Consider the following 14,742-nt stretch of genomic DNA (forward strand, 5'->3'; position numbering starts at 1 on the left):
TGCGCAGTGAGTTGCCCTCCAAGAGCTGATTGTATCCTATGATTGACAGCATCCATTTAAATGTTCACGGGTCACTAAAATCTGTTTATTGGTACAATGAAACCCAGATACTGTTCCGGGGGTCTATTATTCTTGCCAAAAAAGGAGTGGGGGGGGAACCTGTGTGAAAACGAGGATTGAGTTTGGAACACAACTATGCCTGGTCATAAAACCAATTGAGTGTTTGTGTAATTGACATTACATCCAATTGAGTTTCAGGATATACACACTCCAAGACACCCTACCCCTTCTTCCCCAGGAAATTTGGAGTTTAAAATTTACCAATTTAGTTGAAATAATCCCCCATCCCCAACATTCAAGTGAAAACGCTATTTAAAAAAAAGGGCCGTACAGATGTCCCAATGTAATGATTGTTGAAACTTGAGTTCCGAGTCTGTATTGTTGGGGTGAGAGAGGGTGAATTGAATAAAATGGACTGGTACTTCATCTTAGCGAAACTTTGGGAGACCATCTCTCAGCCCACCTTACACTACACGATGGTGATTCCAAATACTTGTCCCACTTGATCTTATTTTTGCACAGTATTTACCCTACATTTTTCCAGCATTGTTAATGAACCCAGTAGTTTGCCCTCTACCACTCTTTCTGCTATCCCATTCTACCTTGAGATCATACTCAGTCTAAGGAAATAATTTACTGCTTGGCACCTCTCCTAAAACTGCATGTGTACCTTGTACATATTTCCAGCAAACATTCCAAGCGCAGCTGATTGATCATGTGGGTCATTCAAATTGTAAAATAGAATTCAAATTGGTCTCACACGGAGCAAGTTTCATTGAGTAGTTAAATACACTCAGTACCAAGGACACCTTCAAATTAGATGCTCTCTTTCATCAGCTACTTAGCTGTGCCGCATTTTGCAGGCATAAATGATCAATTTAAATATATTCCAAGTTTTAAAATATTATCCCTTCAAAACGTGGTTATGGCGTTAGCACTTCCATATTACAATGCTTTTGTCCCCCATTTCCATACATCAGTCCCCTGGACTTTTCAGGACATTGCTTTTCAAACTACTTGAATCTGAAGTGCTCAAGAAGGTTGATATTAAGATGTGCAATCTTACTCAATATATACAGGTGCAAAAAGGTCTAAATTAAATACTCCTTACACAATTACCCCTGAAGAACCTTGAAACATTTCAATGTGATACAGCATTTATACATTTGCATTTTTTTAGTTGTTAGCAGCAAATGTACATCAAATGGCAAAACGTAAGTAAAGCTTTATGTAGATCCTATAGAAAGTTGAAATTGTCAGTAGAAATTCTAGACAGACATGTAGCAAGCCATAAAGGCTACATAATAGAAATAAAGGGTTGGGCAATCAGTTTTTAATATAGGATTGAAATGATTTACTCCTGTATGAAAGGGAGCAGCAATAAGATTATCTAAGCTGTTAACATTGTGAACTAATTGTTTGAAGACAGCGCAAATAGCCATAACTCAAGTTTTGGAGGTTTGAATCATGTGTTAGGTAGCAAAAATCAAATGGCATTTTATTTCACAATATTTGCAATGTGCCTGCTAACCTAGATATGTACTGCACTTTTAATCTCTGAATTTGCAGTGTAGCTGTACTTGTATTTGTATTGGGGATAATCCCAGCAAGAAACCAGCCAGGTACATAGACAAGTATGAAAATAAAGCAATTTTTAAAGAAATTCCACATACTCACAGCCAACATTTTGAATTGGCACACTATTACCTGTGCTATTTGCAAAACTGAGACTGCACACAATATCAAGTGTAAACTGACAAGGACTGTGGCAGGAAATCGTACAATAGACCTCACAATTTTTCTCATAGAAAAGCTACCCTAGTAGGAATGTCTGTACACGTTTCAGTTGACTACGAAAGCTTGCATCAGCTAAGAAGATTGTAGATGTGTAGGATATAGACCTTAAATATCATCAGTAACTCTTGCCACTTTCAGTTCCTACAAAATTGAAATTTTTTAATGACTTTCAGCAAGGTCATGGCTCTTCCACTGCATCAATGTGATAACCACCCAAGCCAAGGTCACCACCCAAGTATATTTCCCCTCTGCTGCCAAAATCTAGATTAGAAGCTTGTTTAAAGCAATAATAACTGCTGTTCTGCTGTACAAAAAACATTATGGTTTGCTCTTACATGTTTTTTATCAGAATAGCTTAGTTGAATTACTACCTTCTGGCCCCATGTACACCATTTATAATCCTATACACAATTATAAATACACAGCACATAAGGATTTATGTACTTGTTCGTGAAAGCCAGTGCTTTCAGATGGGATTCTTATAACATTCCTTGCCTTCCTAAAAAAACTTTGTTTCACTTCAACAGTATGAACACAGAATAAGCAGCAATTAGACCCACCTACACTGCTTCTCCAAACACAATAGCATTCTCCCAAAAATGCCAAAAGGTGAAAATCCAAAGTGACAAGATCATTTTCCCTTGCCATTTCAAAAGACTAAGATTAAACCTACATTATTCAGCTCTGTGTGGTTCACAGAATGCCAAGAGAACAGGAACTAGAGAATCCATGAAATGTAGAGTGGTACCAAACTGGCGAGTATCAGCAAGTATAACAAATCCTTACCTAGGCTAGTTGTAGTAGACTTTGTGGCAGCATAATAAATCAAATGCCAACTTGGTTAATTGCAAATTTGGTGGAATTGGTCATTTTGGAATGGAAATTTTGAGCCACACTAAAAGCAAGGTGCAAGACTAAAGCTTGTGCATGTGTGTGCATATCAAGGAGGGATTGCGCAGAGAGGAAAAATTCAATAGGAGCAATTCTATTTTAAAATTTTCTGAACCAATTTCAAACGTTCCTTTACTTGTGCTGTATATTTAGTTTCGGTACTTGAAGGTTCAACATTTATAAAGTTAAAACAAAAAAGATGCTTTGAGAGGGAGCCGAGGGAAGCCATCTTAGAAAGTCCAGTTTCTTGATACCAGATAGCAACAGAATGAGCAACGAAGCTTTGCTACCTTGCTCACAGGGTATTTGTGCTTCAGCCCCATTTCTTTTACAACCAGACATATACAACTCATCTTAACATCGCTCTATTATACAAGGTAAATAGCAAGCAACAAATTACAGAAAAAGCAACTTTAACTTAGAGGAAAAGGAAAGTCAAATCACAAGACTAGCTGAGACTCCAGCAACCTTACTTTACATACAAAGTTCATAAACATTTGCATCGTATGAAAATGTACCTTTTGCATATCAATCAATGTTTTAATCCATATGGTGCATAGTCACACAATTTACATCAGGCAGGGACTGAAGCTTCTATGGAAATGTTGATGCAAGATCTTGAACTCAGGTCTATGATACTCTTTCCAATATCATTATTTATCCCATTCAATGTAACAGTCTTACAGTCTTATATGCCCACTAGCAAAAACAGTCAAAGTAATCTTTCTAATGGGACATTGGATTCTAGAAGATAAAGGTTGGTTGGTCATTACATAGTTGAGCCCAATTGGAACAGTACATTCAACACCCAATGCCAAAACTCAGCAATGCATAAGGTGTACTGAAATGTACAAATGACCTGAAAAGATGATGTTTTAAAAATAAAAAACATTTTGCATAGTTTGCCTGAAAGGTGTTGCCTAAGTGAGCTTCATCTGGCCAACAATGGGAGCACATTGCCTTTTGTTTCGCACTTCTTGTAATTGAATTGGTGATTTTATTGACATTTTAAAACGATCTGTATTCATTTAACCCTACTGCTCTCAACACAGACCATCGCCGCCACTTTAACAACTTGTAGTCTTCAGACTATAAAGTTACACGTCATTCGCAGCCGAAACACTGCGAACACCTCAAACTATTAAGTATGCAACACACTCAGCAGTTCAAACTCTTGCCTTAATAGTCTGAGGTGGATAAAACAAAGCAAAATATAATAAAAAGTCACAGTTATATAAAAAAGTAAAAGTGCATTGAGTGGGTTCAAGTAGGATGTAGAGATGTATAAGGTTGTATGCACATGTATTACTGGTCATCGTTTGACTGCCCTCCGGGGATCTCTTCCATTACTTATAGGTGCAACTCCAGATCCTTGGGTTACAGTAGTCATCTGTGGTGAAGTTATTGGTCCACGTCCATTACTCCTTCCACCTACAAAGTTAGGGTTCTGCTGGTTATTGCTTGAGGGGGGAGTGCCCCCTGGCAGAAACACGCTTTGCGAGCCATTTCCTAAATAGAAATCATTGACAAAATCCTCTACATTAATACTTCATCCTCCTCCAAATATTTTAAACACTTCACAAGTTACAATTTGGAATGATTCGATCAAAAGAAAAACAGGGGAGAAAATAAATCAAGCTGGTTACTGAACTGCAAGTTAGAGATCTTTATACCCGATAGGTCAATACAGGGAACCCTATTTTCAGTGTAGTGATGCCTCACTTGTAGCACAGCTCTACTGGTGATTCATGCTAAACAGAAGCACAGTAAACCTGCCAATCCTGGTTAAAAATGCCCAAATTCCAGGCCATCAGATTGCCTTTGCATTGTATACAAAAAGTGACGCTAGTGGATTTTGCACTTAATGTCTGCAGCAGCTTAAACACAATACAAAATTACAACTGTATAGCTCCTTTCACATTGGGAGGACGTTCCAAGTTGCTGAACAGTCAGGGATTTGGACCTGAGCTGGGAGTCGGGATCGGGGAGGGTGGAGGGCAGGGAGGGTGGCCAAAGGCTCGGTCGAAGAGGAGGGTTTTGAGACGCACCTTGAAGGAGGCAACGGAGGGAGCGAGGCAAAAGGAACGTGGGATGGAGTTCCATAGGGTGGGGGCAGAAAGGCTGAAGGTTAAAGACTGGAAGTTGGCAATTTTTTATCATGCCTTGCTTGTAACAGTTGCTAAAGACATTGGACCCAGCAAACTGGCCTATTAAGGTTTCTTTGTGCAACTTCACAGGCAGGTTTTCTTAGCATTCACTTCAAAGGGGAGGCTTATCCTAGAAAATGTTCATCCACATTCAGTCACAACATTACAACTGCTGGGTGGAGCTGATGTTTGCATTTTGAAAAAAAAACACAAGAAAACTGGGGTACAGCAAGAAGCGTGTAAAGCAAAAAATTTAAGGCTCATTTAAAATCACAATAGTTCAATACAATTAAGTTGGGCAAGCAGCATCTCAACAGTTTAACTGAACATAATTGGTGAGCTAAGCTCTGGTCTAATTAAGGATTCTGCAAACATGGAGCATTGAATTTTACAACAGTTATATGATGTTATTGATACATCAAATGAGCTTTACCCATGCACCAGCTTACCAGGTCAAACAACACGGACACTATCGGTCTGAATGTGGCTTTAATATAAAGGGGACATGGGGTAAAATAGGCTATGAGAAGCACAGTGCAGAATACGTAGGTTGCTTTGATGGTTACACAAACAGGATGGGCTTGCTGCTCAGCGATCACTGGTGTCATGTCTGCCGTTTGAAGGCAGACCGATTTGAGATAAGCCAACAAAAAAAGTGCTCCAAATATCATGGCTCGATTTTAATGGTTCATCTCAATGGAACTCGTAAAAAGTTGTTAAACGCATCACTGTAACATGTAACAGAACGTCCACTTGATAGGGGTTGCAGTCAAGTTCCATTATATGCCCGAGGCTGGAGCCCGACATTCACAACAGAACCAGTCATGACCTCTGGGCCAGTCTACCTGAAAACGTCTTGTTTATTGCCATGACAGCAATCAGCAACCCATTCGAGGAGAATGGTATCCAGCACAGGAGAAAGATTTTAACTGCAGATTTGTTTAGATTTAATAAGGAAAAACAACCCATATTATCTCAACTACCCCTGGTATGTATATCGTCAGATTTCAGACCAAGGACAAGTTTAGAAATGCATTCCCATGGAAACAGTTTCTATCTTCAAAAAAAACCTCTGGCTCCAAAAATAATCTTACTGCACTACATGTAACAGGGAATTTAATGCATCACATTGTGATTTGAAAATTTTGCATTTTGAATATTCCTATAAGCTCTTGACTTGTAGTAAAAGCTAACTTTTCTAGGCTCTTCTTCATAGGGTGCTTAACACACTGGCAAAACCCACCCAGACAGAGAACAATTAATCCACAGTACAATGCAACTCGACTTGAGTTAGATAGACCAGTGAAGTGGTGAGATTAGTTTTCAATCCATGCGAGAGAGACACACGCGCACACACACACACACACACATTCATAAAATAAGCATAATTTGCAACAGAAGGCTGTACACATGTACTGTTGTACAGATGGAAGAATTTGTCACTGAAACATTGAAATCAGTGAAGGAGCTGCTTTGGAGGAAGATGCATATTGGTTTCTTGCAATCTGACCAAGTGTCATTAACAAAGTAAACTTGCCATATAATTGAATTCACATACAGCAAGCTCACACAGATTAATGAGCCTCTTAGATATTAGACAAAAGATAACTTCAACTTTGATCAATCATTGAAGGGCCTGTCTAAAATGTTCTACCAAGTGTTATCAAATTAATAGTTTGTTTAAACAATTGGATAAAATGACCACATGGACAGGAGAGCAAGCAAATACCAGGTAAAAGCCTTTAACAGAAGCTTACTCTTCGGCAAGATGCAAAGCATTAGTGATCTTTTATCAGCTGAGAATGGAGTGGTGCTGATGGTAGCTATGAAGACATCAGTGTCCCATCTTTGGCACGTGGAATAGAACTACTGGGGCCCCACAATCCTGGAGTAAGCAGGGGGAGCTCCAAGCAGTTTCCTTCATTCCACACTTTGCTCCTTGTAAATCAGTTTGGTTAAAAAAATCTACTTTACCAACTTACCCGTTTGTATCTGTCCATTTGTAGCCAGTTGATTAGGAGAATTGCTTCTATGATCATTCTGTGCCTTGATAAAATATAGCAGTGAATAAAGGGCAATGAGGAATAGAAAATGTCATGAAAAGCGCTATCAATAATAAAGCAAGACTGATATTCATTTAATTCCATTTGAAAGAATAATCTGCCAGAATAGCAGAGCATTGAATACTCCTAATTTCACTTACAACTTTGTTCGTTTGGTTGTTCTGATTGAGGTATTCTGGATTTGGTTCACTAAAGTTGGGCACTTCTGAATATACCATACAAAACCTGACAGCAAAACAACATCACATTAGTGCACATTTCACTTATTTTAGTTAATCTGGTTCATACACTTGAGCGTTAATAGTTCTTTTTTTTATTTCCTACATGAGGGTAGATGCACATCCATTCACAGAGGAAGTGACAACTATTCATTTTAAAAAAAACATTTATTTATATGGGTGATATTTCAATTTTAAACAGCCCTGGAGAAACTTGCATGTAGGTCCTTCCGAGTGAGTGTAACAAAGCTGAACCAATAGTGGATGACAATTCATCATTTTTATCCAGCTATGTTTTAGGATACAGTCCATCATTTCTTAGTCTACTATATAAGCAAAGGCTGAATGACTTGCAGCCCTGGAGAATGCTACGCCTGAGATTACTCTCCCCGCCAAGGAACAAGATTGAAGTAAAAGGAAAAATATTCTACACAGGGTTTAATGGCAACTGATCTGCAGATTAACTAGCAGTTTTCAGTGCTTGGTTAGCATTGAAATCCCACTGCTTGCAACTTCTACCACTGTCACCTAAGGTTCATGACAATGAACCAATCAACACTGGCAGCCTCCATCAAGAAGCCAGAGCCTGAGCAAACTGTACTTTCCACAGTAGTTGGGACAAAAAACCTGTATTGTATTTACACTGAAAGACTTTGATGTGTGGAAGGATGTTCACAGGATGAAACGCCCCACTTTTTCCAATGATTGTGGACGCAGAAACATCAGGCAAGAACTTGTTTTAAGTTCTCCTTTGACCTTACATAGATAAAGCAACGGTCAATTAGACTGGCAATGGTTGATTACAACATGCACACCAGAAGTGAGTGATTCTGAAAGTATAGGCTTTATTACTTCTTGAAATATTATGTCAAATTTAGCAAAACAGAAGTTTTAACCTCTAACCTCAATAGATTATCGAAATACAGGGCACATTAAAGGATGATCTTTTACTGTCCTTTAATCTTCGCATCCTCTAATCAATATTATTTTTTCTATTTAAAAAAAATCAACAAATTATGGTGCTACACTGATCTCTCAGCTGGGAGTTCACTTGCTTAAGGACATTATGATGGAGTCACCAAGCCACCAAGTTCAAAACCGCCAAATAAATGCAAGCTTCTGTGCAGAACTGGTTCTGTTTACAGAAAGCCAGTTTAATATTCTAATATCCCACTCCCATGAACGAGAGCTAAAATCATAAGACTTGAAGCAGCACTATTCACTCAGAATTATTTAGGACTAAACTTAAAATGCACGGATTTATAAGCACAAATTATTTGAGATTTCTAATTATTTTGGCCAGCAGACTGTATACCATGACACTGGTAAATAAAGCAGCTCAAAACTTCTTGCACTGCCGCAGTGTCTCTAGAATTTCCTGATATACTCACTCTCCGATTTTATGAAGATCTCCCCCTCTTCCTGTGTACAACGTCAGGCAACTTTTCCATATAGAAGCATAACTGGACAAGAGAAGGTCATGGAGGGTCAGTGAAAGATCAGATTAGACAGTGGCATCTCAAATGCAATGCAAATGTAAAATATAAGCACTTGAGTAAAGGCCTGTACTAAATGAATCAAAATAACACTCTTTTTGGCCCCCTTCCCACACACACACGTCACATTTTGACATCAGTTTGGGACACTTATTACCTTCTACCACGAGAGGGCAGGGTGGTGCAGACCAAAAACTTCTTTGTAATTTCCATCAAGGGAAACTACAAACGTAGGAAAGGCCTAGTTTGCTATTTTTTTTCCTTTTTCTAATACTGGTGACCGCAGTGCATCCAGTATCCCTACATGGACCTGGCAAAGGCCACCCAACAAGAACAGGAGATTCTGAACACTGGAGATTGCGGTTTAAAACTGTGAAGCTTCTGTTTTTTGTCATCCCAAATAGATCAGGGCCATTCAATACAGCATGGTTCTGAATGCAAAGCATGCTTTCTACGCTTGTCTGCACAGCTAAACACCAATGCACCGCCTTTCTCATCTCCAAAGAAAAGCTTCTTCGCCGTTTAAAAAAAAATCTTCCAACTTTCAGAAGGGCCAGGTGCTCTCTCTCTCCAGATGTTGCACACCTCACCTGCTCAGTGGTGCAGCTGCAGGAACCCATTACTCCTGTAGTATCAGGAAGACACAAGGGCTGTTTAGCTTCCAAGATGGAGTGTGGGGCCTTACTGTTCGCAGCTTACAACAGTTGAAGCAGCTCGTCTGACATCAGCCAACGAAGCAAAGTGCAGCTTAACATCCAAGATGGCACCAGAAGTGGCAATGCTTGTACCTTGGAGGACAAGGATCTGGGCAACTGGAGAATGAAATGTTCGCCGTTCAAATATCTGTACAATTAAACAGGCGATACCCGATCCTTAAAAGCTCCCTGAACAATACAGCTAAATTTCTATAAACTTCTTTGCTTGCCTTAAGACCTTTTTAAAAAATATATTAATAGGGAATATGCCAGAAACAACTGACAAACATGTAGGAGCATTCAAATTTCATTTAACCAGTAAATTTGACTCATTGCTGACACACAGAGGGATACTAAGTAGATGAACTCTTGGAACATTAAAGAAACACTGTGTGCCTCTGTAATTGCGCAACGTTATTTAAATAGCAAATTGATGCAGCACAGGCTTACTTGACATTGTTTATTGCATGTTTCTTTAAAAGTATTCTTTGATTATTAGCATGTCAGTATTAAGGCAAGTCTTAAGTGGTGCCTTAACACCATTGTAGAGTTATTGCTCAGAGTCAAGACTAGATTCAGATTGACCCAGTCAGAAGAGGGCTTTCTGGAGTTCAGGATTACAACATACTATTGGGATAAAGCTTCTATCCAGTTAACGGAGACAAAAATGCTCATTGTTGGGTTAAAACTCAACTCCCAATGTCTTTGATTGCAATAAATAAATTCAGATTGGCAATAGATGCTTGATAAAACTCACTACAGGTTTTTCATATAAATTAATCTCATCTTCCTGAACAGATCTAAAATGTCAAATCATGTGCTCCTTTGGCCTCTCACCACTGCTCTGAAGTCAGCCACCAGTAAATGAAGGGATAGTAGATTTTCCTCCAGTTCTCCCTGGCAGTAGGGAAGCACCTGATCTCTAGCACCTCTCCAAGGCACAAAGGCTGGTCAGACCATGGATACAGACCCACAGCTCTCTCTCTCTCTCTCTCTCTGGTTAAGTTAGTGTGGAGAAGTTATTTACTGAATCCTGCAATACAGGCCAAGGTTCTTCCTGTTTTCAAGCCTGCTCAATCTGCATATTCATTTTGTTCATTTATGACCTAACCAACCATATTGGCAGGAAAAGGGGCTCTCCTCTACGTGTGAGTCACATCTTGCACAAGGGCAGGCAGGAAGGTAGAGGAGGAAGGTGTATTACTCATCCTAATGATCTGATAACTCGCCCATTGGCACACAAGTTCTAACACCCCCAATGATCTGGGTCTCTTTTTTCTAAGAAATAAAGTAGCCTTTTCCCACTTCCCCAATTAAATCTACTGCTTTTTTTTGGTTTGGTCACACAAAACTGGTATGCATCGCACGTCTTGACACATACAGAAACCCATCACACAGAAATTTCCCTGTGCCTGGGATGGAAAGCACACTCTCCATCCTGAGGGGCATTTACAGTGAGATAACAGTCATCCTCCTTGATAGACTGCTTCAGTTATTAAATACCCAACTGTATCGTTAGGTTAGTTCAGACAAGTTTTATCCCGGCCTGGACTCTGGGCCATTTTGACATACCCTCTGGTCAAGCGAATGATATCCCCAGGTTGTACCAGAGCTCCAACCTCATCCCACACTGAAATTGTGATGCTGCCGGTCTTATCGGCCACTTTGCACGACCTCACTTCATGCCCATCTTTAGTTTTGGTAACTCGACCTGCACAAGAGAGTGAACAGACAGACAAGACAGACAAACACACACACACACACAAAAAAAAACACTAAAATTAGTTTCAGCAAGGCACGCATTTTTTTTTGTTGCGGGGGTTTAAAAATAGAATTTAATTTAAGCGCTTAATTTTGTTTTAGAAACCTAAAAGCCGGTCAAAATGCGACGGGCAGCCAGCAAATAACTCAGTTAAGTAAAAAAAAAACCATATCTGATAAGAGAGAGAGATAGAGACGACGACAACAAGATTACATTTGTATAGCGCCTCTCACGTCGGGAGGACATCCCAAGGCGCTGGACAGCGCACAGCATTTCAGACCCGAGCTGGGGTCAGGGGCGCGGGGAGGGGGGTGGGGGGGGGAGACATTTCAGAGCAAAAAGGTGTCATTTTTTTTCATACCCCCCCCCCACCCACCCCCGGCCCTCACACACTGGAGGAGACTGTCCGGCTCTTCACCTGCTGCTCAAAAGTAACCAAGAGTTCACATTATTATTATTATTATTTTTTGTGGGGGGGGGGGAAATGCTATCAAATAAAAAGAGTTTTACGGAGTCCACTCCTTTTCCTTTTTTTAAAAAAAAAAAAAAAAATAATTAACCCGTTAATTTTAAAAATAATTTTAATTTTGAATTAAACACTTTTAAAATTTAAACCCAAAAAAAGTTGTACTTTTTATAGAATTGGACAAACAAAAAAAAGTCTATAAATTTTTGAAGTCGGGAACAGGAGTCCATCCCCTCTCTCTCCTCTTCCCTCCCTCCCTCTCCTCTCCCCTCCCCCTCCCTCTCCTCTTCCCCTCTCCCTCCCTCTCTCTCCTCTTCCCCTCTTCCCTCCTCTCTCTCTCTCCCTCTTCCCTCCTCTCCCCTCTTCCCTCCCTCCTCTCCACCCTCTCTCCTCTTCCCTCCCTCTCTCCCTCTTCCCTCCCTCTCCTCTTCCCACCCTCTCTCCTTTTCCCTCCCTCTCTCTCCTCTCCCCCCCTCCTCTCCACTCTCTCCTCTTCCCTCCCTCTCTCCTCTTCCCTCCCTCCTCCTCTCCACCCTGTCCTCTTCCCTCTCTCTCTCCTCTCTCCCCTCTTCCCTCTCTCCTCTCCTCCCTCCCCTCTTCCCTCCCTCCTCTCCTCCCTCTCTCCTCTTCCCCTCATCCCTCCTTTATGTATGAATGTATTTGTGTACAACTCACTCTCTAAACTTACCGATTTCCAGCACAATAAAGACGACATTTAGGTTTTTCATTCCGGGCTTAATGTCTTTCACGAACACGTAAGTGTCGTTGATCAGATTCATACCGGAGGCCCCGGAGGCGGCGGCGGCCCCGGAGGCGGCGCAGAGGTGACGGGAGGACGGCGACAGGACGAGAAGCATCACCCGGGGGGTGAGGGGGGAGGTGGGGGGAGAGGGGACTTCACCCCCACACCCCCCAACACCCACTCTCTCTCTCACTCAGTCAGTCAGTCACTCTCTCTCTCTCTCACTCCCCCCCCCCCCCCCGGGAGCTGGGAGGGAGGGAGGAGGGAGGGAGAGGGGACACGGGCCGCTCTGCCGAGCCTCAGCTCCTCACTGTCAGAGCCCAAAGGGGTTCTCAGGCCCCGAATGGCTTCAGGTTTGGAGGCTCCGACTGTCCGCTCCCAAACCTCAACCCCCTCCTCCTCCTCCTCCTCCCCCCTCACAAGCTCTCCCCTCCCCTCCCTCACAAGCTCTCCCCTCCCTCACAAGCTCTCCCCTCCCTCCCTCACAAGCTCTCCCCTCCCCTCCCTCACAAGCTCTCCCTTCCCCTCCCTCACAAGCTCTCCCCTCCCCTCCTCCCCCCCTCACAAGCTCTCCCCTCCTCCTCCCTCACAAGCTCTCCCCTCCCCTCCCCCCTCACAAGCTCTCCCCTCCCCTCCCTCACAAGCTCTCCCCTCCCTCCTCCCCCTCACAAGCTCTCCCCTCCTCCTCCCTCACAAGCTCTCCCTTCCCTCCTCCCCCCTCACAAGCTCTCCCTCCCTCCTCCCCCCTCACAAGCTCTCCCCTCCTCCCTCACAAGCTCTCCCCTCCCTCCTCCCCCCTCACAAGCTCTCCCCTCCCTCCCCCCCTCACAAGCTCTCCCTCCCTCCTCCCCCCTCACAAGCTCTCCCCTCCTCCCTCACAAGCTCTCCCTTCACCTCCTCTCCCTCCCTCACAAGCTCTCCCCTCCCCTCACAAGCTCTCCCCTCTCCCCCCTCACAAGCTCTCCCCTCCTCCCCCCTCACAAGCTCTCCCCTCCTCCCCCCTCACAAGCTCTCCCCTCCCCTCACTGTCTCTGCCTTTCACACTCTCTTCTCACAATCTCTTCCTTCTTTCAACCTCTCCCTCTCACTATCTTTCTTTCAATCCCGCTCTCCTCTCACAATCTTTCTCGTTCAATCTCTCTCCCAATGTCTCTCTCCTCTCAATCTCTCTCTTCTATCAAAACTCTTCCCTTCACAATCTCCCTTTCTCTCTCTCTCTCTCTCCTGACAACCTTTCACTCTCCTCTCAATCTTGTTTTCTCTCCCCCTCTCTCTGGGTGTCACTGAATGAACAGCACCAGCTCCTTCCCTCCCTCTTCAAAAAAAAACCACCCAAAAAATAAGGCTGATCCTCTTGGGTGAAAGAGGAGGGGGAGGATGGGGGTGTAAAGACCCTTTTTTCTCTCCCCCCTCCACCCACCCTTTCTTTTTTGCTGCTGCAGCTCCACGTAAAGTGATTTTTTTCCTTATATATATATATTAAAATTCCACCCCAATTAAATAACCAGATACACCTCTATCCCAGACAAATGACAGAGAGTGTGTGCTTGTCAGCTCGATCCTCTCCTCTCTGTGGGGTATATATATATATATTTTTTTTTGCACTCAGTAACTCAAACCCTTTCCCCTCTTTTCTTTCTCTCGGTGTGTCCTTTCCTGACTCCTGATTTCAAACGGTTCCCTTGGACCTCGAGAGGCAGATCCTGGCGATGAATCCCCTTCCTCCTCTCTCTCCTTTTTTTTAAAAAAAAATCCCCTTCTTCTCCTCCTCCCCCCTCCTCACCCCTCTTCTTCCTCCTCCTCCTCCCTCTCCTCCTCGGCCACCTCCACTAATTAATTATCAACGGAACAAGTCCAGAGAGAGAGAGAGACAGAGATAAGAAAGAGACAGACAGAGAGAGAGAGAGAGAGTGTGTGAGTGAATGAGAGAGAGAGCCACGCTGCGCTCCTGCCCCCTTGACTCTCGGCCCCGCCCTCTTCTCCACGTCACTCCACTCGCCCCCCCCTTTTCCTCTCCTCGCCTCTCCCCGGCGGACGCAACCTCCGACTGAGCGGGGCGGCCGCCCGGGCGCCGCCTTTTATAGCCGACCGGTGGACGGGCGGAATCCACTTCGCGGCCGTCGCGAAATCCAGTCCTGTCGTCATGGTCACGTGACGTCACTCGGCCCGCGCGGGGGGGGGGGAGGGAGGGCGGGCGGAGAGGAGCTGTCAATCAGCGGCGCGGCCCGACCCCCCCAACGGTTGTCGCTTTGATACGAAAGTGACATTGCGGCCGCTCCACGTGGCGCTCTCTCTCTCTCTCTCTCTCACTCACTCACTCACACACGTGGTCCCTTCTTCTCATTGCACCCGTCCGACAGCACTGCCTCCCTGTCCTCTGGCCTCCCCCCACCCCCCACCCCCCC

At 43.3% G+C, this 14,742-nt stretch overlaps 1 protein-coding gene across 1 annotated transcript; it reads right to left on the reverse strand.

Annotated features, from left to right (window-relative positions):
* Window positions 1-1,995: 1,995 nt before the first annotated feature.
* LOC103176544 (SOSS complex subunit B2) lies at window positions 1,996-12,481 on the reverse strand. The gene is made up of 6 exons (XM_042336286.1): window positions 12,284-12,481; window positions 10,940-11,078; window positions 8,568-8,639; window positions 7,099-7,183; window positions 6,878-6,941; window positions 1,996-4,257 (listed from the first exon to the last, which is right to left on the reverse strand). The coding sequence occupies exons 1-6, from the start codon at window positions 12,450-12,452 to the stop codon at window positions 4,061-4,063; spliced, it is 726 nt and encodes a 241-aa protein (XP_042192220.1). The 5' UTR covers window positions 12,453-12,481; the 3' UTR covers window positions 1,996-4,060.
* Between the last annotated feature and the right edge of the window lie 2,261 nt (window positions 12,482-14,742).

This window comes from Callorhinchus milii, unplaced genomic scaffold (assembly GCF_018977255.1).
Source record: "Callorhinchus milii isolate IMCB2004 unplaced genomic scaffold, IMCB_Cmil_1.0 Scaffold6, whole genome shotgun sequence".
NCBI classification, from domain to species: Eukaryota; Metazoa; Chordata; class Chondrichthyes; order Chimaeriformes; family Callorhinchidae; genus Callorhinchus; species Callorhinchus milii.